The sequence below is a fragment of the Anopheles funestus genome, chromosome 2RL (assembly GCF_943734845.2).
Source record: "Anopheles funestus chromosome 2RL, idAnoFuneDA-416_04, whole genome shotgun sequence".
In the NCBI taxonomy this organism is placed as follows: domain Eukaryota; kingdom Metazoa; phylum Arthropoda; class Insecta; order Diptera; family Culicidae; genus Anopheles; species Anopheles funestus.
In genome coordinates this window covers 60,474,377-60,500,128 of record NC_064598.1, presented here as the reverse complement: position 1 = coordinate 60,500,128, position 25,752 = coordinate 60,474,377, and the positions used below count along the sequence as shown (strand labels likewise).

The 25,752-nt window shown below is 36.8% G+C and overlaps 1 protein-coding gene across 6 annotated transcripts; it reads left to right on the top strand.

Annotated features, from left to right (window-relative positions):
* Positions 1–10,040: 10,040 nt before the first annotated feature.
* Positions 10,041–25,684, top strand: LOC125762616 (BUB3-interacting and GLEBS motif-containing protein ZNF207). Of its 6 annotated transcripts, XM_049424941.1 has the most exons (8): positions 10,041–10,477; positions 10,697–11,010; positions 11,080–11,858; positions 13,188–13,352; positions 13,738–13,885; positions 17,427–17,498; positions 19,395–20,985; positions 21,071–25,684. In XM_049424941.1, exons 1-6 carry the CDS (start codon positions 10,437–10,439, stop codon positions 17,432–17,434), a joined length of 1,455 nt encoding a protein of 484 aa, XP_049280898.1. In that variant the 5' UTR covers positions 10,041–10,436; the 3' UTR covers positions 17,435–17,498; positions 19,395–20,985; positions 21,071–25,684. The 6 variants fall into 6 exon arrangements, with proteins under 6 accessions (XP_049280898.1, XP_049280894.1, XP_049280895.1 ...); XM_049424937.1 differs by lacking the exon at positions 17,427–17,498 and having other exon boundaries at positions 20,637–20,985; XM_049424938.1 differs by lacking the exon at positions 17,427–17,498.
* Positions 25,685–25,752: the final 68 nt, after the last annotated feature.

Below are 25,752 nucleotides of genomic sequence, written 5' to 3'. Positions count from 1 at the left end.
ACTGAACCGGACCCTTAATCATTCGTTTTGCTGTTGGGGCCCCCTTTGGTTTGGATTTTCAACGGCTTTGCTAATGCGGCGGCAAGGAAACTACCGGCAGCGAAAATAACAACAATCACGACGACAACACAGCAACTGGCTTGTATGGGTTAGAAAATTCTCTCCCCTATCTGTGTCAATTTCTTATGCTTCCTCGCACCGTACCGTGTACCATCACGTTCCATCCGGTGCGCGCCACTACTAATCCGGCGGGCCGGGTATCAGCACCCCTCGTAATGTGGAAAGCCACAGTCACGAACGTGCTACCACCGATATCGGATATCGACGTACCGTTTATGTCGACTCCAAATGGTGCAGCTCAAAATGCGACACCAAATTGTCGGCTTCGGAGGAGTATGGTAGCGGTGGTCCGAAATTAGCATTCTCGTAGCCTATTTTGGTGCTGCAGGTAAGGGACGACATTCGGACGTCGTGTGTTTTTCGGTGAAAAACTATATCCTCAACAAAAATAGGCCATCGCATGGAAGCTAGAGAAAGGTTTCCCTCTTCACAAAACTTATGCTTGTTGGTAGCCCTAGCTTGGGGAAGAGAGAAATATAACATACACACTCAAACGCAACATAGGTTTTAAAAGAACTTATTTTGAATAATCAGCACCAGAACTGCAACATAGTTTTCAGAACCTAGAATACTAAAATAAATAAATAATGAATGTCTGTCTTTTTTATTATATTTCAAAAAGATACTAATAACTAAATACTGGAGCTGGTACGATACGTTATAACTATTGTTGTGTCGTAACGATTGTGATAAGTGCAAGCGCTCCACTTCATGGACCTTCAACACCAACACAGCAAACGTAGACCTGAGGCTTGATAATTGCAGCTCTAGTAGATGCTGTATGCTTTTTCAATACTAATTCAAAGTTACTCATGGTACTGGTGTCTTTCAATCGCTACAAAATCGTAAATAGAAGCGACATGCACACTAGAACAGAAATCCATAGCGAACACCAAACGAACTCTTATCATTACCACTTCAAATGTTGAAAAAACAAAATACACACACACATCACCGCTTTAACGGAACATTGAGCATCGCCAAACGTGCCTGACCGCCACTTGAATGTTTTAACCCATTGAAAAGATAGATGTAACTTTATTAACAAATCATTTTGTGTTTCTTTTGCTCTTGTTTAGCTCGCTAGGTTCTTTAAATTTGGTATTTTTTTAAAGCTCTCATTCAACTGAGAATCTTTCTATTGATGAATACAATTGTATATACAAATAAATACAAAAAAAATAAAGAAGGCATATAAAATCAAGACATATATTTTTAATGTAGATATATTAATTGCTTAATATATTTTAAAGTAAGCTTGTTAAATGTAATATAAGGAATTCATAACACTTGAATAAGGATCTATGATTAGAGGACGTTGTACCAACACATAATCTGCATATTAGCTACTTACCCATACATAACCTACCTAGTTACCTACTTCAGATCCTACCCCATCAGCAGATCCACATACATATTACTAATCCAACATGAATGATTTTAAAGAAAAAATAATAATTCGCTCATTAGAAAAAATCATTACAATGAAGGGAGCTTCAAACACATGTTTGATTTTTATTTTAGATTAAGGGATGGATTCTCATGGTAAGATTGTTTTCCCTGATAAACGTAACCAAACCCATGTTCTTTTTATAAAACATGATAATGCAAGCAAAACCTATTTCTGAAGCATGTTTCAATAGTTTCGATGTAGTATGTACTATATTTTCACTTGTTTTACACCAACCGTACTTAACTTCAATTGTAATTTATGTTAATTAATTATTTGTTTAAAAAGTGATTTCAGTTAGTAATTTGACAGGACATCGATTTTATAGCACATTTTTTACGAAATTAAGTAAATATTTAATTTATTTTGCCTTCTAATTCAATAAAATATACGTAAATTTTGTTTATGTGTTCCCTTCAAAAACCGTATAAAGAGCGGAATAAATTACGAGGAAAGAAGGAAGTTGATTCTATAACTGTCAACTTTAAAGGCTTATTGTAGTGGAATTCAACATACTTGAAAATTTCGGATCCACAGATTTTTGAGGATTTCCATGGTAGAATAGTATATGACTGAAACTATATGTATCTGCAATGTATCAAAAATATGGAATTCCAATGGCATATATTAAATGAGGCTATAACTACAAATTAACAATGGAATTATATTAGCGTTAACAGGAACAAAACTTACAGTTAAATAGACGAAAACTTTATGCAACGTTACATTAGCATTCAATCATAGCTTTATATTTTATTAAATTATGATAGAACATAATATGATCACAGTATTGTAAAATGTATAAACATTGGCTTATACAATGTTTATATGCTTATACATTTATATTTAATTTCGATCAAACCATCCACTCCATTCGCAAAAGAGTTTTGATTCAATTTTTATTAGTGTTCGTTTTGTTTTTAAATTTCTGATGTCGAACAATGATCATGGATTGTGCTAACGATTTATGAGATTTTACATCGTTTTAAAGATTTCCAAATGCTGCTCTTTAGTGCAAGTTATTGTCGAATACAGATAATGCGAATAAATACGTTATTTTAAACGCATTACTTAGTGCAATGTATGTATTACAATGTATTATTTAGTATTACTATAACTTTTACTGCATTGTTACTTTATTGTTTTGCAATATGTTTTTCGTTGATGACGTACCTAGGTAATGTCTAACAGAGCAATTTTGTTTAAATTTTGAATACTTCGTGAATATCTTACAATAATACAACATGATGCTCCAACTCCACATACAACTCCACACTAGGTTTCTCAATGTTAATTGTTTTGCGTAAGTACTTGTTTACGTACATCGCAGCTAGTAGTAGTGTCGCTTAAGACATTGGTTTTATTGCAGATAGGAGGAATAGTAACTTGACGATTAAGACGTATTGTCCAGCAATGACCCTTGGTGTTCTCGACCTTCAGTATATAAATAACTTTAAAAGTTGTTGGAGCAAGCATGCAACTCTGCACTGGTGCTAAAAATATTCTCAACTGTTCTTTAGTGCACCCCTACACTGATCTTCAATGTCACCCAGTAAACCAATTCGGGAAGCGCATTTTAACACAAGTACTGTCCAGTGCAATCGTACGGCGAGCGATGTGAAAGTGTGTACATAGTCGTGGGGAAAAAAATGTTCTGCCTAGTAAAAAAGATAAAAAGACTACTCCGCAGATACTCCGAAGACACTGTATAAAGTATACAGTCGGAATGGACGTATTTGAGAACGGCACTTGAAACAGATCTATATAACAGCAAATATTTTTCAGCGGGTTTCGATATTTGCCGAACGGAACGATAAGATGAATTGATTTATTAACACGTTGAGACATAGCGAAAATCATTAAAAACTACTTGCTATTCTTTTATATTAGAAGAGTTACATAAGCAACCAAATTAGAGAAAGTTATTCTCAAACCAACCAAGTACTGTTTCTAATCAAACTGTGAGTTAAAATTAATGTACAATATTAAAATGTCGATTCAAAGCTATTGTGAAGTGTTCCGCGGAGTAATTTTAAAAAGGCTGGAGACGTCTGGTGTGTGTGGTAGCGGGGCCGGTCTTAACACGACATGTTCGGGTATCAAATCCCATCCGGACCGTACCAACGAACGCAGGGATGACTATCCTGCTTAAGTAGTTAAGTCAAAGAAAGCTAGAATAGTAAATGGGAAATGACAGGCCAAAACTTTTCTTGAGGTTTGCTTAAGAAGAAGAAGATTTTGAGCTTCATTTTTAAGAGTAAATCATGTAGAGTTCGTTGGTCTTGACAATTGCGTGATTAATTAACGATTTTCAAAACATCAATAAAATTTATTATATGGGTTATCTGTAAAGTAATGCCAGAATAACTATAGAATAACTATGAAATACCTTGGATTTAGTCTACATAGCAGACAGTTAATCGTTATTTCGAGGGGCCGCCCCCGTAATAAAATGCGTTTTAACAGTTTCGGTGCTTTAAATCGAACGCCGCTAATATATGCATAACCTAAATTTCAAGAATTTCGGTTTCACTAAATCATCAATCAAAAGACCCAATTGTCCTTTTATTTTTTTTATTTGCTAATGTTCAACTATTCGCAAAAACAGAGCATATGTTGTTTTTTACTCATTGCCATAATGGAATATCGTTACAGCTACAAGCGATTTGAAAAGTGAGGTTTAAGATGGAGATAAATTAGCCATTTACTTTCAAAATCTTTTGAGAGCGATTGCTTTCAGTCATGAACCAATACTTATACCCGAGTTAACATGGAATGAAACTGGTTCAGCTATTATGATAACGTATTTCATTAAATCCTTGCATTTGATAAGATTGTTATAAAATTAGTGTAATATGTAGAAGATAAATGGTATATCTTTAACACATTGAACACCATATCAACTATCGCAGGGTAACTGAGTTCTAAAGTTATCATGTAACGCAATTTAAACTATAATGCATCTCTCAGTGTCCAATTAATGCAGTTGAAGTGGCATAATTAACGAACTAACCAAAATTGCACGTGTAGCCGTATTCGGTATTTCAAGTTTTGAATTTTAAAGCATGTAGAATTTTCACTGGGAAACGATGGTTCAATTTTTGACGAAAGCACGCTTTTTAACGAAGCGGTTTACAATCCCAATCGGACGTTTTGAATGAACTTCGGCATAAATTTCGACCTATATTTCGTATACCGAAACGTTTTCCGCTATTTGTTCCGACAATCAGTCAGTCTCGTCCAAACAGCAGGAGGACTGCAGGATTTTTGCTGTCATCGTGCGGATGTCTAGCAAAAAGCTCAATTTCAAAATTAAAGCAAAAAAGCTTGTCACAGCCGTTGCCACATTATTTTTTTTATGTGTGGCGATCGACCGTCTATTTTTTCTCTTGCTTGCTCCTGCTAATTCTAGTATTTGTTCGATTCGCGAGTTCTGTTCTGCGCTGGTATGTCTTGCATCGCGTTCGTTCGTTCGTTCTGCCTATGGCTTGTCGGTTTGTTTCGTTTTGACTAGTGGTATAGGATTTAGACCGTACTATTATTTCAAGGTTAGGGTATCCTCGCGTCATGTGCGCAAGGGTAAGTATGATAGTCATATACTGGAGTGATATTGCCAGCTCGCCCATGTGTGTTTTCTGCAAAGATAGTAATGGTAGGAAATATCGGGAATCGATCCCAGACTTACATTTGGAGGCAATTTACCGTGGTGTTTCAAGCGTCCGCGAACCGATGGTACCAACAATTTGGCGCCAAAAGGATTGATACGGACCAGGTTTTGTTCTACGTGCGACGCTTTGAACGAAGTACCATCAGCTGTTCTGTTATGGTTCTATTGCCGGTGGTGCTTCGTGCGCGATGCATCAACATGTTGTGGACTGATCTGAGCGATAATGATTTTTAGGTTGGTGTTTTTTGTACGAGTGTTTTTATTTTTGAACATAGAATGGCGATCCTCGCACACGGACCGTTTTTACGTAGCTTTAGTTTGACGATTTTGCAAAGATATTTGTTTAATTATCTATGGGTTTGTTGTTAAAATAAACATTCCTTTTTTCGTAGGCTTTCGTGACATCTAATATGCAAAGCCATACCAGAACATTATCAATCGTACATATTCTTGGCTCTTGCTTGATACCGAATAGGATCATTACAGATGTCGCGAAGTACGTTAATGTACAGTGCACTGTTAAATGTTTCATTGCGTTTCAATTTCTACACGCGCCTTTTATTTAAAGTGTCTGAGCATCTTTCGCACGGCATCGATTGCTGGTAACAAGGGAACGATAGAGAATATTCCAGGTGTTCCATGTTACGTTCAGCTGTGTTGTGATATGTTTTGCATATTAGTTTTCCAGGAAGTGTCGCTACGGTCGCATCCAACAGAAACAGTTTGGCTCACGGACTTAGCTGGTGCAATGCAATGCAATGAGCAATTGAATGAAAGGATCGATGGCAAATGAAATGTTTTGATCAGCAACTCTGGCCGGCAAAGACAAGCATTAGAAGAATGCTTCGCGGAACATCGGCCACGCAATCGATTTGTATTAAGAGAAATGCAAACAGAATTGTTATTCATATTAAATTGATACAACTGTTTATCTTTCACAACACGAAGAAAGCTGTAACGTGTTCCAAAATATGTTATGAAACTTAAAAAGAGCTACTTTGGTGGTTCTTTATTTCACGGTCGTATAATCAAATCGGATTCCAACGCCCAAAACGTCTATTAGCTCATAACAAAATCGTGGTAGAAAACAGCAACAGCTTCGACACATGAGCATGAGCTGTTGTTTAATTTTTGTATGATGTCTTGGTGCATTCGCCTCTCTTAATATGAAATAATAATTATGTTAATAATAATGATAAAAATTAAGAAAACAAATGTACAGCGATTCGTCAGCGATTCTGTATACGATCCCGCGAACAACTCGGATAGCTTCGATTTGTTGTTGTAAACCAATGCATTTGTTGGTGTTGTTGGTGTTTGGAGCAGTCTGACAACCGCACGGATTGTACATTTTTGTATCGACGGTAGAACGAGCGTGAGTACGAGCAAGAGGGCATAACCCAAGAGAAGCGAACAGCATGAGAAAACTCATCAGACACGACTCGAGCTTTCTGACCGACTCTCGCTCAGTGTAAGTGCGAGCAGGCACGGAATATTTTTTAGAGGGAGACGTTCTGTCATTTGCTCTTGACAAGTCGAAACTTTTTGCTTGGGAATGCCCAATCGGACGTTTTGAATGAACTTCGGCATAAATTTCGACCTATATTTCGTATACCGAAACGTTTTCCGCTATTTGTTCCGACAATCAGTCAGTCTCGTCCAAACAGCAGGAGGACTGCAGGATTTTTGCTGTCATCGTGCGGATGTCTAGCAAAAAGCTCAATTTCAAAATTAAAGCAAAAAAGCTTGTCACAGCCGTTGCCACATTATTTTTTTTATGTGTGGCGATCGACCGTCTATTTTTTCTCTTGCTTGCTCCTGCTAATTCTAGTATTTGTTCGATTCGCGAGTTCTGTTCTGCGCTGGTATGTCTTGCATCGCGTTCGTTCGTTCGTTCTGCCTATGGCTTGTCGGTTTGTTTCGTTTTGACTAGTGGTATAGGATTTAGACCGTACTATTATTTCAAGGTTAGGGTATCCTCGCGTCATGTGCGCAAGGGTAAGTATGATAGTCATATACTGGAGTGATATTGCCAGCTCGCCCATGTGTGTTTTCTGCAAAGATAGTAATGGTAGGAAATATCGGGAATCGATCCCAGACTTACATTTGGAGGCAATTTACCGTGGTGTTTCAAGCGTCCGCGAACCGATGGTACCAACAATTTGGCGCCAAAAGGATTGATACGGACCAGGTTTTGTTCTACGTGCGACGCTTTGAACGAAGTACCATCAGCTGTTCTGTTATGGTTCTATTGCCGGTGGTGCTTCGTGCGCGATGCATCAACATGTTGTGGACTGATCTGAGCGATAATGATTTTTAGGTTGGTGTTTTTTGTACGAGTGTTTTTATTTTTGAACATAGAATGGCGATCCTCGCACACGGACCGTTTTTACGTAGCTTTAGTTTGACGATTTTGCAAAGATATTTGTTTAATTATCTATGGGTTTGTTGTTAAAATAAACATTCCTTTTTTCGTAGGCTTTCGTGACATCTAATATGCAAAGCCATACCAGAACATTATCAATCGTACATATTCTTGGCTCTTGCTTGATACCGAATAGGATCATTACAGATGTCGCGAAGTACGTTAATGTACAGTGCACTGTTAAATGTTTCATTGCGTTTCAATTTCTACACGCGCCTTTTATTTAAAGTGTCTGAGCATCTTTCGCACGGCATCGATTGCTGGTAACAAGGGAACGATAGAGAATATTCCAGGTGTTCCATGTTACGTTCAGCTGTGTTGTGATATGTTTTGCATATTAGTTTTCCAGGAAGTGTCGCTACGGTCGCATCCAACAGAAACAGTTTGGCTCACGGACTTAGCTGGTGCAATGCAATGCAATGAGCAATTGAATGAAAGGATCGATGGCAAATGAAATGTTTTGATCAGCAACTCTGGCCGGCAAAGACAAGCATTAGAAGAATGCTTCGCGGAACATCGGCCACGCAATCGATTTGTATTAAGAGAAATGCAAACAGAATTGTTATTCATATTAAATTGATACAACTGTTTATCTTTCACAACACGAAGAAAGCTGTAACGTGTTCCAAAATATGTTATGAAACTTAAAAAGAGCTACTTTGGTGGTTCTTTATTTCACGGTCGTATAATCAAATCGGATTCCAACGCCCAAAACGTCTATTAGCTCATAACAAAATCGTGGTAGAAAACAGCAACAGCTTCGACACATGAGCATGAGCTGTTGTTTAATTTTTGTATGATGTCTTGGTGCATTCGCCTCTCTTAATATGAAATAATAATTATGTTAATAATAATGATAAAAATTAAGAAAACAAATGTACAGCGATTCGTCAGCGATTCTGTATACGATCCCGCGAACAACTCGGATAGCTTCGATTTGTTGTTGTAAACCAATGCATTTGTTGGTGTTGTTGGTGTTTGGAGCAGTCTGACAACCGCACGGATTGTACATTTTTGTATCGACGGTAGAACGAGCGTGAGTACGAGCAAGAGGGCATAACCCAAGAGAAGCGAACAGCATGAGAAAACTCATCAGACACGACTCGAGCTTTCTGACCGACTCTCGCTCAGTGTAAGTGCGAGCAGGCACGGAATATTTTTTAGAGGGAGACGTTCTGTCATTTGCTCTTGACAAGTCGAAACTTTTTGCTTGGGTAAGCTGCCCGACAGACAAAGAGACCTCAAATTTGAGAGAATGACGGTAAAATTCTCTCAAATTTGAGAAAATTACGGTAAAAGATCAAGAAGAACATGGAAAACGACGGCGAAACCCGAAAAAAAGCATGAAACCCTTGATTGTGTGTGTGAGCCGACAGAGTTTGTTGAAGCTAGAATTGTTTCCATCTCGTTCTGACCTACATTGTTATCCTGCGTCCTTACTCTAGCGTTCATCCCACACTGTGACGAGCTCAGTTTGCTGTGCGCTAAGTCCAGGGTGGACGTGTTGTGGGACTTAGCAAATTTTATATTTGTTTGTGCGTGAATGATGCGCGGAAGTTTGCAAGTATGCGCGATTGCTTTATGCAGTGCAATATGCTGACCAGTGTTGTGATTTATGTAGAGTTGATGTGCCTTTTTATGCCATTAACGTGTGGTGTTAGTTTTTTCCCTACACTCCGTGCTTCGGCAAGCGCATTGAAATGTAGTGAGGGAAAAAACTTTCGGTGCATGTTGTGGAAACTTCTTCCCCTGTTCACACGACGATGAATTCAGTTGGTGCAGTGTTTGGTGTATGAAAGTTTATGCGTGTATTTTGGTGATAAATAGTGTCAAAACATATTGTACGCGTTGGTACAGGATAGTGTTTTCGTCTTCCTTTTGTGCTTCTTTTGTGCTGCGTCATTCGCCGTGCGCACACTGTAATCCTGTGTGCAGTGAAGGATCGTTTTTTCTTCTTGCGCTGTTTGCCGCATCGTACGCGCACCCTAATCCAGTGTGCAGTGAAGGATCGTGTTTTTGTCGTCCTCTTCGGTGTTGTTCGTGTGTCGTCGTGTTTGCCATGCAGCGAAGCATGCGACATGACACACACTGTTACACGTCTTACACTATAATATTATAGAGCGGTACAATATTGTAGAGCGGTGCTACAGCCCCGCCTACTTAAAAATCATGTAAAAGCTCAAAAAATCAAAAACAGAACGAGAGGTCGCGATACGTTTTTGAATACGGGCGCGCGAGAGGCACATAGGGTTTTCCGATTCGAGCAGTGGCTTCGCGTCGAGTAGTTTAAATGCCCATATTTTGCTATACGGGTGCCGATCCGCAAAGTCCATTGAAAAAAGCCAAAAAACTGCTCGATATTTCTACTTGGGTTGCTTGCTACTGTCAACTAGGTGTGTCTGTGTGTTGGTGAAAGCTGTCGTTCTGTCCACCTTTCTCGTCAGTCGATATTTCGTGACAGTGGAAAATTTGCAAGCGCTCCTTGAAAAGTTAAAAAACAGTCTAATTAAATGCTTCACTAGCACCAAATGTGTGAAAAAACCTTTATTTTTACGTGAGCTGATCAAAAACCGAATGTTGAAAGCTAGAAACGTGTGGGTTTTTCCTTAACTGCACGATATTATGGGCCATCTGAACAAGCAGTAGACAGTCTGAAGCGACGTCAGAAGAGCCGAAGGGCGACGAATATAAGTTGAAAAATTAAACTTGTGCCACAGAGCCAGTTGTGTCTGGTTGCATCAAATACTTCACCGCATAACACATTTTCTAAAGAAATGGGTCGCAAAAAGAAGAAGGCATCAAAGCCCTGGTGTTGGTATCCTTTTATAAAATATTTACATTTTACTGCATCCGGTCGTTGTTGGCATAGCATTGACAGCGTCATTGGACGGATTGTGTGCTTCTTAGTGTCATGCCAATCTGTTCTAAATAGCCGATGCGGCGGACTATACAATATTATTTCCTGTTTTTATTACATAACGCTGTATTTTCCTTAGCGATAAATTGCGCTTTCCGGCGCCTTCAATCTGCACAGGTACTGCAACAGAGAATTCGACGATGAGAAAATTCTAGTGCAACATCAGAAAGCTAAGCATTTTAAATGCCACATTTGCCACAAAAAGCTTTACACAGGTCCGGGGCTTTCGATACACTGTATGCAGGTGCATAAGGAATCGATTGACAAGGTCCCAAATTCGCTTCCCAATCGGTCGAACATAGTGATCGAAATTTATGGTATGGAAGGTATCCCTCCGGAGGACATCCGTGATCATGAAAAACAGAAGAACGGGAATCGGTCAGAGTCGGAAGAAGAAGAACCCGCACACAAGAAAATGAAACAACCCGAGGGTAAATTGAGTCTTGAGTATGGTTATATGGCTGGACAAGTGTTATTAAATATGCATCTTAACTTTTCAGCGTCAGTACCGCAGGGATTAATGCAGATTCAAAATATGATGCCACCGCATTTGCAGGCAGCCTACGGCATCAACCCAATGATGAGTGCGATGGGAGGCATGAATCCGTACATGGTACCACCCGGGATGCAAATGATGCCCACGATGATGGCAACCGCTCCAAGGCCACTGTTTCCAGCGGCAGCAGCTGCGAGTGCGGCTACCGTATCGACTACTTCAAAACCAACATTTCCTGCATACAGCTCTGCCACGATAAGTGCCCCGCCAACAACCAATAGTGCTATTTCTGCGGCGGCAGCCAGTAATAACAGCAATAATGGGTTAGGTGGTGATGCAACGAAGGCCGCATCTTCTACAGTAATACCCAACTCAGGCACCGCAACGTCCAAAATTGTACATCCTCCGGAGGACCTTAGCTTAGAGGAATTACGAGCACGGAAGCCTCAGTATCAAAAGCAAATTCAGCAAGCTACTCAGCAAATGCTGCAGCAAAAACAGCACGAAAAGCAAAAGGCACAGGTGGCGGCTGCAGTTGCAGCGGCTCATCAGCACCTACAGGCACAGGTGCAGGCCCAAGCGCAACTGAAGCAGCACCAGCAGCATCAGCAGCAACAGCAGCAACAGCAACAACAACAGCAGCAACAACAACAGCACCAGCAACAACAAGCCCAGCTTCAGCAATTGTCGCCTTTTTCATCTGCAGCTGGCACCGCACCGATCGTTTCCAACACCCAAACGACCGCCGTGATGAAAGACAATCGGATGATGTCGCCGCATGAGGTAGGTCCTGTTACCTGTTGGCTTAATGTATCATTTCTTTACATATCTATCCAGAATCCTGTTATGTCATTTTCCCTATCCTAACTTACTGAGTAGCTTTTCTTAATCGTTGAGATATGGTGCGTGAGCAGATTTATTTCTATCTTAATGTGCTCGGATGCGTGCCATGCGTGGGGCCCGCATATGTGATGTGTAGTCAATGTTGAATTGCGTAGCATTAATTTATTGACCTCGGTTGTTTTCAAAGTCTTTCGCTAATGATTTCGATAAAACATTGTTAAACGATCGGTCGTCGTAATATGTTTGTACGATGTCGTACTTGGTTTTACTAATTCGGTACATTCACAGGTAGTTTAAAGTATACAAAAATTTGTATCTCAATAATGTTAATTTGTTTAGTACGTTCTTTTTTTTGCAATTTACGTTATTGATTAACAGGTCAGGTAAAGCGAAAAAATAAAGCGTGATTTGGGTACATTTTGGTTTGATTCGTTTCTTGTATTGATTTTCGAGTATTAAAGTAGTATTGTTATTTGTTGAGTTATGTTTGCAAAATCTCATACATCATATGTATGCATGGGTGTGCGGGTCGATTAACCTGTTTGCCTCTATTCTCATCTATTTCCTTAGTATTGTGCACAATTTGACTTTTGTATTGGTGTTTGACTTGCCTGAATTTTTATTCCTCATTGATAAGTCTCGTGTTCATATTGCCAAACAAATGTTTAATGCTCATTAAAATGGTAATAGTTATGAACAATTGCTGTAAGTTGTTTCGTGGTGCTAGCAACCGATCATTGTTATTTTTATCCATTTTTTATGGGTAAGGCTGTTTTCGTTCAGAGATTCAGGTTTAGTACGCTCTGCAATACATTCTTGGCCATTCTTTTCGATAGATACTTTGGAAGGTTTAAATGATATAATTAAACAAAACATTAGACATGAAGTGAGTGACCTAGAGGACGATTACAAACGCGATGTGTTTAATCAGAAGGTTATTCAAACTACTTATATACACATTCCCCGGTCGGGAGAATCAAACTTGACGTTACAGAAAGTACCATAAATTTGCTGCGCATTACAATGCTGTTGTACTTGCAATAGAAAACGAATCTCGACAAAAAACTCAGTTCTTTAATGAAAAAAAAAAAGATTTTCCTATTGAAACTATATCTCCTCATTTGTAGTTTTCCCTTCCATTGTCTTATTCCTTTCTGATTATTTTGCGTTGTATCATATTTTTATCAACCCAATTCAATTTATCCATTTCGATGCACTGTAAACGAAATTCATGCTGGAATTGTGATATATTTTTTATGCGCTTTTCAGCAAGCCGCTGTGATAGCGCATGCTCATGCCGCTGCGGCCAACCATCACAAACAGATCGAGGAATTGAATCGTGCAGCTATGATTCAACGATTTCAGGCAGCAAACGCAGCTGCGGCGAATGCTGCAGCAGCTGCCGCCAGTCGACCGGGAATGCCACTAGGAATGGTCAGTTCAATAGATATTGTAGAGTAGTACTAGCTATACTATAGGTACAATTGCTTGTGTAAAGATTTGCTAAAACTAAGTGAGTATCTAAATATTTGGTCATATTTCGCGTACTGGGATGTGTATCATTTTAAACGATGTAGAATGCGGTATGTATGTATGTATTTAAGATTTGTGTATGTTTGTTTTTAAGGGTGTGAGACCAAATGCTATAGGCCCTGAAAAATACTGTTTTGCTTGTTTCCGTTTGTGAGCTTGCAGCTAAGTATAACTTAGCTTGAAGCTTGTATTCTTGTATATTGGTGTTACAGCAATTGACGAAAATATGTGTTACTGAATTATACTAAAATATACCTATATTCTATTTCCCTTCGCCTGTTTTTAGGTTCCAGTATCCCTCGGAGGTCCCGTCCCACTAATGCCTCAAATGATGCGTCAAGGATTGGCGCTTGGTCCACCGGGAGGTGGTAACTTGGCGTTATTGGGGGGAAATATGCTTCGTCCTGGTCCCCCTCAAATGGGTCTTGGTCCAGGTAGGTACAATCAATATTATCGAAAGTGATCATTACCCAAGATAGTAGCACAGTAACTTTTACTATACTCTGTGCTATATATATGGACAGATTTTCGGGCTTCTGATTGTACCCTGACACGGGTTAAGATGTTGAGAATCTAATTGCTAATTAAACAATGCAAACGAAACGAATACATTTTATTCGTTAGGTAGACGAATGAAGCACTTGCTGATAGAATGATATTTGTGTATAAATTACAGTCGTCAAACACCCACTAATATTGAATGAAACACACAAAAGTGAAAACATCCAGAGCGATGCTCACATACTCAGTACTTTAAGCAATCGTTTTCAAATTTGGCTCCTTATATAAATTGACATATATAATGCAATTTTACATTATACAGCTTAAGTCAAACAATATACAAATTAGAATGACACATATTTCCTACTTTTAGAAACTTGTGCTGGGTTTTGTACTGTAAAACACAAACATAAATGTAAGGTTAGGATATAAGACTATTCAAACATACTTATCAGGAAAAATCGTTATACAATGATAAACAATTGTGTTCATTATCATAGGGGTACGTATTTTCGTACTTGAAATTTTATGATACACAGAAATCAGGGATTAATATTTGTATTGTGAAAAACGCGTAAAAATTTGATGGCATATTCAAATAAATTCATTGGTTTATTAATATTCATCTGAGATCATTTTTTAATAGTACTATATCGTTGAATGAATCAATATATCATATAGCATTTTCCGTAAAATATCGGTTTTTTCGATATTATAGTTTGATTCAGTTCAGGTAATAATATCCAAGAACAGGTCAACTACGAACAGGATCTTGGTCATGCATCTGTTCAACAGGGGTTAGAAATTTAGATTCTAGCATAACAGCGTATGAATTCAGCAACTACAGTAGAACGTCGATTATCCGGGGTGCTCGGGGCCGGACTGATTGGTTAATCGATTTCCACGGATAATAGTCCCTTAAATATCAAGGTCATTTATATATCTAGATAAAGCGTATATACTACCTATAAACTATGGTAGTCCTTTTAATGCTAAAAATGCTTCTGCTTCTTTTAATGCTTCTGGATCAAGCAAATTATTATCAAATAACAATTAAAATTTAGAACGTAAAATAAAATAATTTCAAGTATATCGTTTGGTGACGATTTTAATAGTTTTAACCAACCGGACATCTGTACAAATGTTCACCACGGTTGAACAGCTGTCAATTTTGTTCAATTGTTTCGTTGAACAATAATGTAACTTTCAACGAGGTCTCGCATAACGAGAACTTTGGCTCATGAATTTGTTTTGTTTATGATACTTGGTGTCAAGGTTTGAACATTGAAGAAACTTGGCCCCGATATGTAGAGTTTGGTAACTGTTGATATCAAGTTGTGAAGTTGACCAAAACAGTACATTTCCAAAACATTGTTATCATTTTTATCGTTAAGTGATGGACATAGAATTGATTTCGTGTTTGGAATATACAACGATGGCGAGCATTATATCGTTAAGTATATTGGTATTGATATTTGCTATTGGCATATTGATATTTACTTACGTAAATATGATAAATATAGCGTTAAAAGGATTGTTAGCACAAATAAGCTAATGAACATTAATTCTTACTAAGAACAAGGACATATTCAAATGCGGAAACATGAAAGTATAATATGTTTCATCCAATCTCAAATGTGTATTAAAACTGATTCGTGGCTTGATTCCTAATGGTTTTTCGAAGAACAATTGGTTTATACAATTGGCACATAAAATGATAGTTTTGATAATTTTTATTTTATCCTTTTTAATAGATGAATTCCTCACAAAGTCTTCTGTAATGATGTTACAACATCCCCAGATTTGAAAGTTCAAAGATTTTTAAATAATATTAGAGGTATAATTCTATTGAAAATAATAAGATAAATGTTAATACGTTCAACACGCCAAATTTATAGTAGATAAACACATTTGAGATTGAATTAAAAAGATTTTTTTTCATTAAAATTTTTTTGGTTCTTGGTAATTTCACTTTGCTTCATGTTTATTTTGGCTGTATCTGTCAGAATATGAAATGGAATAAACTGATTTCCCTAATGATATTCACGATACATGTACACCTGTAGTACATTACAGTAATTAACAATAAAACTTGACGTACATTGGTGTCGAAAATATATGAAGGTAGTTTCCAGAGCCGCTGAAAAATGATTGGATTCAAGTTCAACGTAGCAATAAAATTTCGTGTTAAGCAAAGTTGATTTGAATTTGAAAACATCCTAACAAATCCTATAATGAGATACGGACCTTAATGTGGTCTATACGATTCGCGTAGTAATCTAGCAATACTTACCTCTATGGGTACCTCTATGTTATTGAACACAATTGTAGCTGTAATTTGTGCTTATAATATGGCTGCATATTGGCATAATTTGTGTAGCTATTGGTACCTCATTTTTGTTCTTCATGGGTTTGAGTTTTTCATATTTTTCGCCATGTATTTATAATGATATTCTATTTCGAAATGAATATCATACTTGCAAAGCGGGGAAATGATGTTGCAAAATGAATGCTTATAATAGCATTTTTTTGTTACAACATTACCCGTTGGTAAAATAATGTTCAAAGATAGATGATACTGTTAGTTAAGATTTTATATAAAGATATTTTTTTAATTACGACTTTGGAACACATTTTCAAAATTTCCTTAACGGAATGTTTATATAAAAAAATGAAAAAGAAACGACGTGAAAGATATTGTATGTTTCATACACACTATACGCTGCAGAATGTCGAATAAAATTATCGAAATAGATTGATTGACTTATAGTAAATTAGTACTCAGATTTAACCGAGTTGAAAGAATATTTACTGACAATGGGAATTTTTCCCGTGCCTGCAAAAGATAAACAAACAAACGAACAATCAATTCCCAATTGGTACGTTTTAAGATTACTCATTTGATAATGTGTTTTACACTACAGAATCCAAATGCAAGATAATGAGATGATTGCACACGATTTAACTTAAGTTGCCTGCGTATGCTAAATGAATTATTTTCTGCAGTTAAATTAGCGGATTGTTGTTCTGTAAGTGTATGTGTCAGACATCGTATCGATACACAAACTCGTAAGAATTGTTTTTTCATACATTTGAAATACGTAAAAAGTCTTACTCTTCACAGGTAGCATGTATCATTGAAAGTTATCGTTTGTTTCGTTTATTTTTTATGCTTCAAAATGATTTCATACACAGTTCTACCACTAAATTTTGCCCCATCTAAAGTGAGTGAAAAAGAAAGACCGAACCAATTTCTTTAAAGGTCGATTAGTTAATTTTGTGAAATAGCGTAATAAAATGACGAACATACCATGCGGTTCCGTTAGTTGGCTTCGTTTTGAATTTGGAATCCACGTGGAAAACGTTCTACCCTAATTCTATTGTAACTTGTCATAACGATGAAAATCAATATCATGCCGTGTTTATTGGTGTCATCTCCTTCTGCTATCTTATTGTATCCCGTATTTTCTACAGTGCAATGACGTCTCACAAATTCGAGTTCAACGCACTCGAGATTTCCTCGTGCGCAAACTGTGTCCGCCCAAGGTATAATAGCGAGGCACATACCTATACTCATATAGACTGTAATATTAATTCTGTTCACACTAATGTTAGCTATATATCATTATCATTGTCACTTGTTTGGAAACACTACTTTCTCTTTTGTGTGAATGTATTGATTAACTTTCATTTCATAATTGCTGTTTTTTTCGTGTGTGCATTTAAATGTTTTTGCAAGTTTCCCAGTAAAAAAATAGTATGCGCAAGCTTGCAGAACGAGTGAGATGCTTCAGCTGCTTTTCGCTGCAGCTATTGATGTTCTAATGAAAATAGTTTTTTTTTTAATCAATGTGACAATTAGGAAATATAATCGTTTTGGCGCTATTGAAAAATTTCAAAACAAAATTTGGCAGGAAATTTATAATTTTTATGCTTAATTATCCTTACTAATAATTAATTGGGAACATGTATCGTATCATATGAAATACCATTACCTAAGGCTGCTATTTAGGAGAATCTATATGTTGGAACAGATTAAGCCAGACGTGTTGTTTTCTATTGTTCGTAATAGTACATCGCTAACACATTATGCAATAGAATTGCACATATATTTATTTAGCATTTTATTTACTTTCATGCTTAATATCTATTGTTCAAATGTAAAAAAAACATACACAAGGAAATATCATGACAATACTAGAGTAACATTACCAATATTTTCAAATGGCTTAACAAACGATTTTATGAACAAAAAATCCCACAATATTATGTTGATTGACGTTCTTCGAAGCTTCATTTTGCTTCAAGCTTATTTTCATTTTATTCGTTTTTGTGTCATGGTGAGTATTTTTTCTGATTATTTTTTAGTTATTTTAAAATCGGGTTACGTAGACATTCTAGATTCTGTACATTTCATGCGTTTCATGTGTGCTCTATCAGTTATGTAATGCTTTTGATAATTAATATCAAGTTCTACTATTATTGTGCCTGGTTAGTGTATAATTAACTTTCAAAATCACTGTGCATGCGTCCATAGGTATGTAAAAACGTAAAGCAACACTTGTATTCTTCTTCTTCTTGGCTTAACGACCTTACAGGTCACGCCGCCCATTTCTGGCTTACTAGACTTATTTTATCACGTAGCCGTATAGTCAGTCCTTGCTACGGGGGAACGATTCGGATGGGATTTGAACCCGGTCCTGCCGTGTGGACCGGCGCCGTTTATCACATGCACCACCGGACCGCCCCCCTGTAGCAACACTTGTGTTATTATTAATTAATTATCATTGCTGCTTACATGAGATTTAAATAAGGATATTTAAACAAGCAAAACAAATTGTTTAACAAAAAATAAAACCGTCCGTCAAAAGATGTTTTAAACGGATAACGGCGATAAAAAAAAACAAAAATGACATAAACCACAATTGCTAACCTGTAACTGATGTGTTAAAGATATCTGCATGTATTATTAATTTTTTATACCAAATTTAGGCATACAGTAAATGATTAATTGTAAACTAACATTGAAAAACAATCAAAATCAATTCATCGGTCATAGTTGAAATGAAAGTTTGTCGAGCAGAAATATGATCGTGAAAATACCGACTGGTAATCGTATCGCTTAAACCTACTAGCATCACATTTGTTTTGTCGGTTTTATTTCTAAGCTATATTCGAAGTTATTACATTAAAATCGTGTTTTGCATGCAGTATCCTGGTTTGCTATTAATTCATTGCTACTAGTAATGCGTACCGCCCTCATATGGCTGATGTTGATGATTGGAGTACTTCTAATTGGAAATGGGATGATTCGTAACAAACACATTATATGCCAAGCCGTTTTCGAGAGAACCATATCGGATATGGGCTGCTAACGATGTTGGGTTGGTGAAAAATCATCCACAGTGCCGACTCCTGTTGTTGTCTCTTTTTCTTTTGCAGGACACCAGTGCAGTACAATCGAGAAATGAAAAATGAAATAAAATATAATAAAGGGATGGATGATAGTTTCATACCTGTTACCACTCTTCCCCGTGTCTAAGATAAGCCTATAAAATACTACTAACTCACTTAAATGTGTATTCTACTACCCCTTCTGCCAGTAATATTGTGTGTATGTGTGCATTTGTGTGAGTGTGTTTGAGTGTGTGCGAGTGTCCTAGGTTTGGTTCCTCTATTGTCGAAAAACTTATGTTAAGTGTGTTAGTTTTTGGTATTATTTCTAGATGCTTTCGTATGTTTAGAGATGTTTGCAAATATGCTATTATGGTATTAGGTATAGTGTACACCTCGTAGCTGTGTACAATCTTAGACGGACAATCACTAACAATTTACATCTATTTTTCCACTTTTCATACATTTTATATGCGTCCTGCACAGTTTGTTATAAACAGCGTTATTTCAATTTTGTTTATATGGATTGTAATTTTTCATCACTTAACAAATCCTATTCTATGGATTGTGTAGCCACTTAGCTGTTTGTGCTGTATATGTGTGTAATGTTGTAACACCTAACCGTAGCTAATTTGCCTAGTTTCTAATCCTTATACACAAATGTTCTAAACTAATGTTCATAAATTACTATCTGTGTCAACATTGTAGTTACGTGTCAATAATTTTGCTTTCGTACTTGTAGGGTACTTGATCAATGATTTAAGAAGAGTCGTAATACAATCTACCAAAGTTCGTCATCAGTATTATAATGTACAGTTCTATGTTTACGTCGCTCAAAATGGTCGCATTTCGATTCATGCGGTTGGAAATACTTACAATCTGGCAGTGGTAAACAAGAACAACTCGAGCAGATAAGCAAAACCAATTGTTATACGTATCTATGTTCTGTATCACTACTTACTACACGTTGTCGTTGCTGTTTTGAATATAGATATAATTTTGATAATTTAGTTTTTGTAATAACGTTCACTTACTTTTATTACTGCTACTATTGATATAATCGCTACTACTAATATTTATGCTACTACTGCTACTACCATCACAACCACAATCATCACCATCACCATTAGCAGCGTCGTTTTGGTTCGGAATAAATACAAATGAATGAAATCCCCAAAAATCAAATAATCTAGTTTTACGTTTAATGGAAAAAGGTGCTTCATTGAACCATTTCTAATACTGTATGATGTTTTGCGTTTGCTTCTTTCCGTTGTTTTCTACATCAATTAGGTGGATTAATAACGCAAATTCCAACCGTGCCGGGCATGGGTGTAGTTTTCCCCGGTGCACCGATGCTACCGATGATGCCACCACGATTCCGGTGATTGACTCAACCAGCGCTGCTACCACGACTTTCAGTAACGTCACCTCGACCGCTAGTAACGGCGGTGACATCAGCTACTTTACCACCATTACTGCAACGGCTTCCATTATCAATAATATATCCATAAGCGAGTGGTCAAGATGGTGTTATCGTAATTATTTGGATTGTGTCAAGCATAAGTTCCGATGCTTGTTTCACATGTTGGCTTGGGCTAACGAAAGACTTCAATGCTGTCATATATATGAAATAGAGCTTGTAAGTAACACTGACTATAATCAGGATGATTCAATTAAGAACAGTGACTAATTGTTTTTTTTTATTCGTTCTTTTCGTTTTTCAGAGAGCAACAACTGTGCACATGATTTAGCAATTGACAATGTTCTACTAATCGAAAACCCGTTTATGGATTATAAACTATTTGGTTGTGACATTGACCAGGTTTTCATCATCAAGAGAATAGCAGCGGTATGTGGTTTTTAATTCATTTTTATAATTGTAAAATGTACAAAACAGAAAAAAGAAAAAATGTTCCGCGTGTGAACAAATTTTAAGGCAATAATTCTATAGTAATCCTGAACTATTAAACCGCCAGGTAAGGAAGTGGCATTATGTAGCAATGTAGGAAAGGTGAAGTTAAGAATACGGGACAATGCCATGTTGGAAGTATTCGCAATGCTCAAACATGTGATGTTTAAATTGAAGAACATTTATACACATCAAAGTAGAGCACTTAACAACCCGACAGCTTAGGGTCAGGATAGAGAATGTTAAAAACTACCATTCTTTGACATGACATTGTTAAGGAGAGTAATATTTCATTTAGCTTTGTACATGTATTCGTAATCACCAAAAATGCAGAAACAAGAGAGAAGCAAATCGAATAATATTTTGGATAACACATGCATGACGTCTGAAGCATAATGCCGACGATTACACAAAGCAAGGTGCTTTTCCAGTGTTTGGAATAATCGTTCCTTGTAGCCGATGTATTACTTGTCCTTTCAATTGTTTGAATTTGTTTATGGTGTTTAAATCGCGACAGCAATCCTGAGAATGTAATTACATACATCTTACGAAAGATACAATGCCATGGCGGCTGATTCAGCATTCGTAGTGGTTATTAGCTCATCGTTTGTTACTGTTGGTGTAGAGTTAAATTTTCTTATTCAAACTAACTAATATTAGCCTTTTTACACAATGACGGTATAACTAATATTAACTCCCATTCGCTTTATGAATATGACACCGAATCAACCATCATTTGTAATATTTAGCTGCAGTGTGGTATGCTTAAAATCAGGACTAGAATAGATTTCTAGTAATGCGTTTAGAATTCATTCTAGCAATAATATTGCCTGTAGTGCCTGATAATATTGTGGCATTGTTGCTACCAATCCAAATATCCTAACATTTTCAAAATGGTGGTTTAAAGGTACGCTAGATTTGTGTATAATTTTCTTCAACAACGACGTATGGAACATTTTCAAAGTTTTTGTTTTTAGTAATTTAAAATAATTTACCGTAGAATTTTTTAAGTCGTTCGTTTTATTTATTTTGTACAAAAGCAGTGCGAAATATTAATAACTGTTTTCATATAAGTGTTCTGAAAAAAAGAACAACGTAAGCTGCACCGGAAATTGCTTTTAATATCAATTTTAACGCTAAGTGTGAAGGTTACTTCATTCAAATTTTGCTTATTAGACATTGACTCTTCCTTCAGTCTTGTGCGATTGCTCACGGGCATATGAGTTTAACTGCTTTCAGGCCCGGTTGCGCTGCATAAAACTAAATAATTTGTCCTTTTTACGGACAAGTCGGTTAACTCCGATATTGGTTCACTATTAAAACGCGTGATTGAAAAGTTTTTCATTTGAGGTTTAATGTTTTCTTCCCCGTGTGTTATTTGTTAAATTTGGTTATGGAAATGACTAACGAATATATCTTTTTTTGTAATGTTTCATTTCTTCTTATAATGACACTATTTTAGTTTATGAATTGATAGTAAAGAGGGCTAAACTTTAGTTTATTTCATATGAATTGTTTAATTTTTAACATTGGGTTTATATCATAATTACGCGAGGACCAAGACATTTTTTATAATAATTGTTGCTTATTTTTTCATCGCTCCCTATTTTCCCTTGTTCTAATGTATATATTTTTGCTAACAAACCATTAATATCATCCCACCCTTGTTTTTGGGCAACACCATCGAACAGCAATGTGTAATGTACAGTTAAGTATAAGAATGGCAAATCAAGCATTACGATACACTGATGCTATTATTACAGTCCTCCCAAGTTTACTTCCATATTTGCAGTACGCGTCCACACGGTGCAGTACCATCATATCACGGCCGGCAGACATTTGTCGGGCTCCATTTTATAGTGCATTACACGACGATTGTAACGGAAAGAGCCGTACGTACAAGCAAGTAGAGGAGAGAGAAAGTCATGTGTTAGTAAATAGTAACAAATTCGGTGGGTCCGTGGGTCCATTTCGTCCTGGTTAATCCCACTAGTTAAAGCTTTACCTTCACTCTCTGTATTCCTTTCCTGTCTGTATGTTACTCTACTCGAAATTCATTACCAAAATTCCAATCGAACCGTGATCGAGCAGGTGATTGCTGGGTTCTTAGCAATCATAAAGTTGATGTTGGATGGACATTGTTCCGTTCCCACCCTTTGAATGGTTGGTTGCATTGTTTCCACCAGTTTCATGAAGGGTCGGCGACATTGGTCGGAGCTTTCGGTATCTTCCAACGAAATCTGGCCGTGTGTCACATCAATTTTGTTGAGTGGAAAGTCCCTTGCCGTTGAACGATGTGAACAAAGTTTCGCCGAATGTGCGGTACTTTCAGCATCGCGGGCAGGCGAAATTGTGCAATTTCACAGTTCCTCTTATATCCTGTTTCTTAGCATTAACTCTATCGTATGGGATTAAAAACAGATGGTGGGTGGTGATTACACTGTGGTGATGAGGATGTATGGTGTGGTATTCCGTTAAGATAATGCTAGTTGAAAATAGTTACAAGCTTCAATATATCACTAGATGTGGCCTTGTAATGAAGGATGATTGATGGATGAGTTTCTGAACAAACGACATGTTTTCTTTCTGTATGCAATAGCTGTAATAGTACTGTTTTCTTGATCGTGTTTGTCTGAAATATTTTTTGTTGGTTGTGATTTTAAGTTTTCCGCTTCTTTCCCTTCCATAAGCCATCCTCCATTGCTCTTTTCTTCTCGTCTTGTCATAATTTGATAGACGTTCATGAACATTACACTGTTGAACATTTTTGAAAAATAAGTTAGTAAAGTTGTCAGTACTTGCAATGATTTTTTCGGTTTATACACTCAATATATGCATACTGGAACTGTTGGACTTTTCATCCCCTGTTCGTGATCGACAATTGGAATGCTGATTCATAAAGTTGCAACATATAAGTTTTCTGTATTTGGGGTTTTGAAGTGTAGTCTATTGATCTATATGTCTAACTCTCTTTCTCTCTCTTCCTTTCTCTCTTTCACTCTGTCTCTATCTCTCTCTCTCTCTTTCTCTCTCTCTCTCCATCAATCCATATCTCGTGTATGTTCACTTTATCTGTTTTCCTTTTTTTCTATTCCATTCTCAGTGAGTAATATGAAACAATTTGTACGGTTGAACATAAGTTTTGACGGTGTGTAAAGCACCAGCGGGTTTCTGATAACCTTCCTGTTACTATCCGTAAGCATATACTTTTTTATGAGTTTTGCCTAAACCTTTGGTATATGTTAGCTGTTGGTAATTTTATTAATTTTTCTTTTGGGTGATCGTCAGTTCTGGTCGTCTGTTATTGGTTTTATTTTAATTTGCGGCTTTGATATGCTTAAGGGGGAAAAACTAATTGGGAGAGCCTGTAAACAATTCTACTGTAGGAAGGACATTGTTTTTGAACTAATTGGTGGTATTATTTTTGTGGTGCAAGTATGAGTTTGCTATGAACAATTCGTCACTTTGCGCTTCCATTACATTAGAGATCATCCAATACACAACCCAGTTTGCTCCATGCTTGATTAACAGTTCAAGTTCAGTTTTTTCTTTAAGTTTCACCACCTAACTAACATGAGATATTGTTTCCATATTTGTTTCGGAATTGGAATGGTTGTTACAAACTAAGCATCGATTGATAATTTCATTTCACCTGTGCGATGTGGGCTGTACTGTTCGGTTGTATTTTTTTCATGCTTTAACTGTACAAAGCAATTGTTAATGTGTAATATTCGTGAAAAAAAACATACAAAAAAACAAGCAAAGATGCTTGTAAGATTCTCAATTATGCCTAACAATATGCACTACATCAGCTATGGATCTATGTATTTGTGAAGTACGTAATGTGTAGCTTAAACAACATCTAACCGTAGCACGTATTTAAATAGATACCAGTTTCTGCAGCACCCACTATACAACAGGAGTTTTGCATTATGTTTCGATGTTTTTTTCCGCGAGCAAAGTAGTCACCATATCCTATGTGACAGTATATTGGTGAAAATCAAAAATGGTGAACAAGCAATTGATCTAGTGCTAACCGGTGGAACATATACCACGAGTGTTATCGTAGAAGCATATTCACTGATAGAACTATTGAACGAAAAGCAACAAATACTAGTGTGAGAAGCAATTTTCGACGTAAGTTTTTAGTGTGCATATTTATCGTTTTTCGATTACAATCGACGTCTGCATAGGTTGTATATATAGCAATTATGTATAGTAGATATGCATAAGGATATATATACACCTACGAGATTGTGCCACGCTAGGCAAGACAAAGTATGTTAATGATGTTTTCATTTGTTAAATGTATGCGATAGGCGGTAAAAGATTTATTCATTCAACAATATTCATCTGCGTAGCGTGTCACCTATGGTATAATAAATGATTAGGGATATGTGAAAATAAATGTATCCGTTGAAACAACAAACTAACGTTTTTCAAGTTCCTGGTAGAAATGATGACAAACACAACAATAAACTTTCCGAATATAAATAA

Coding starts and splice junctions, on each gene's coding strand:
- LOC125762616 (XM_049424937.1), top strand. CDS start 10,437: ATGGGTCGCAAAAAGAAGAAGGCATCAAAGCCCTGGTGTTG. Junction 10,478..10,696: donor GCATCAAAGCCCTGGTGTTG/GTATCCTTTTAT, acceptor CAATCTGCACAG/GTACTGCAACAGAGAATTCG. Junction 11,859..13,187: donor GGATGATGTCGCCGCATGAG/GTAGGTCCTGTT, acceptor TGCGCTTTTCAG/CAAGCCGCTGTGATAGCGCA.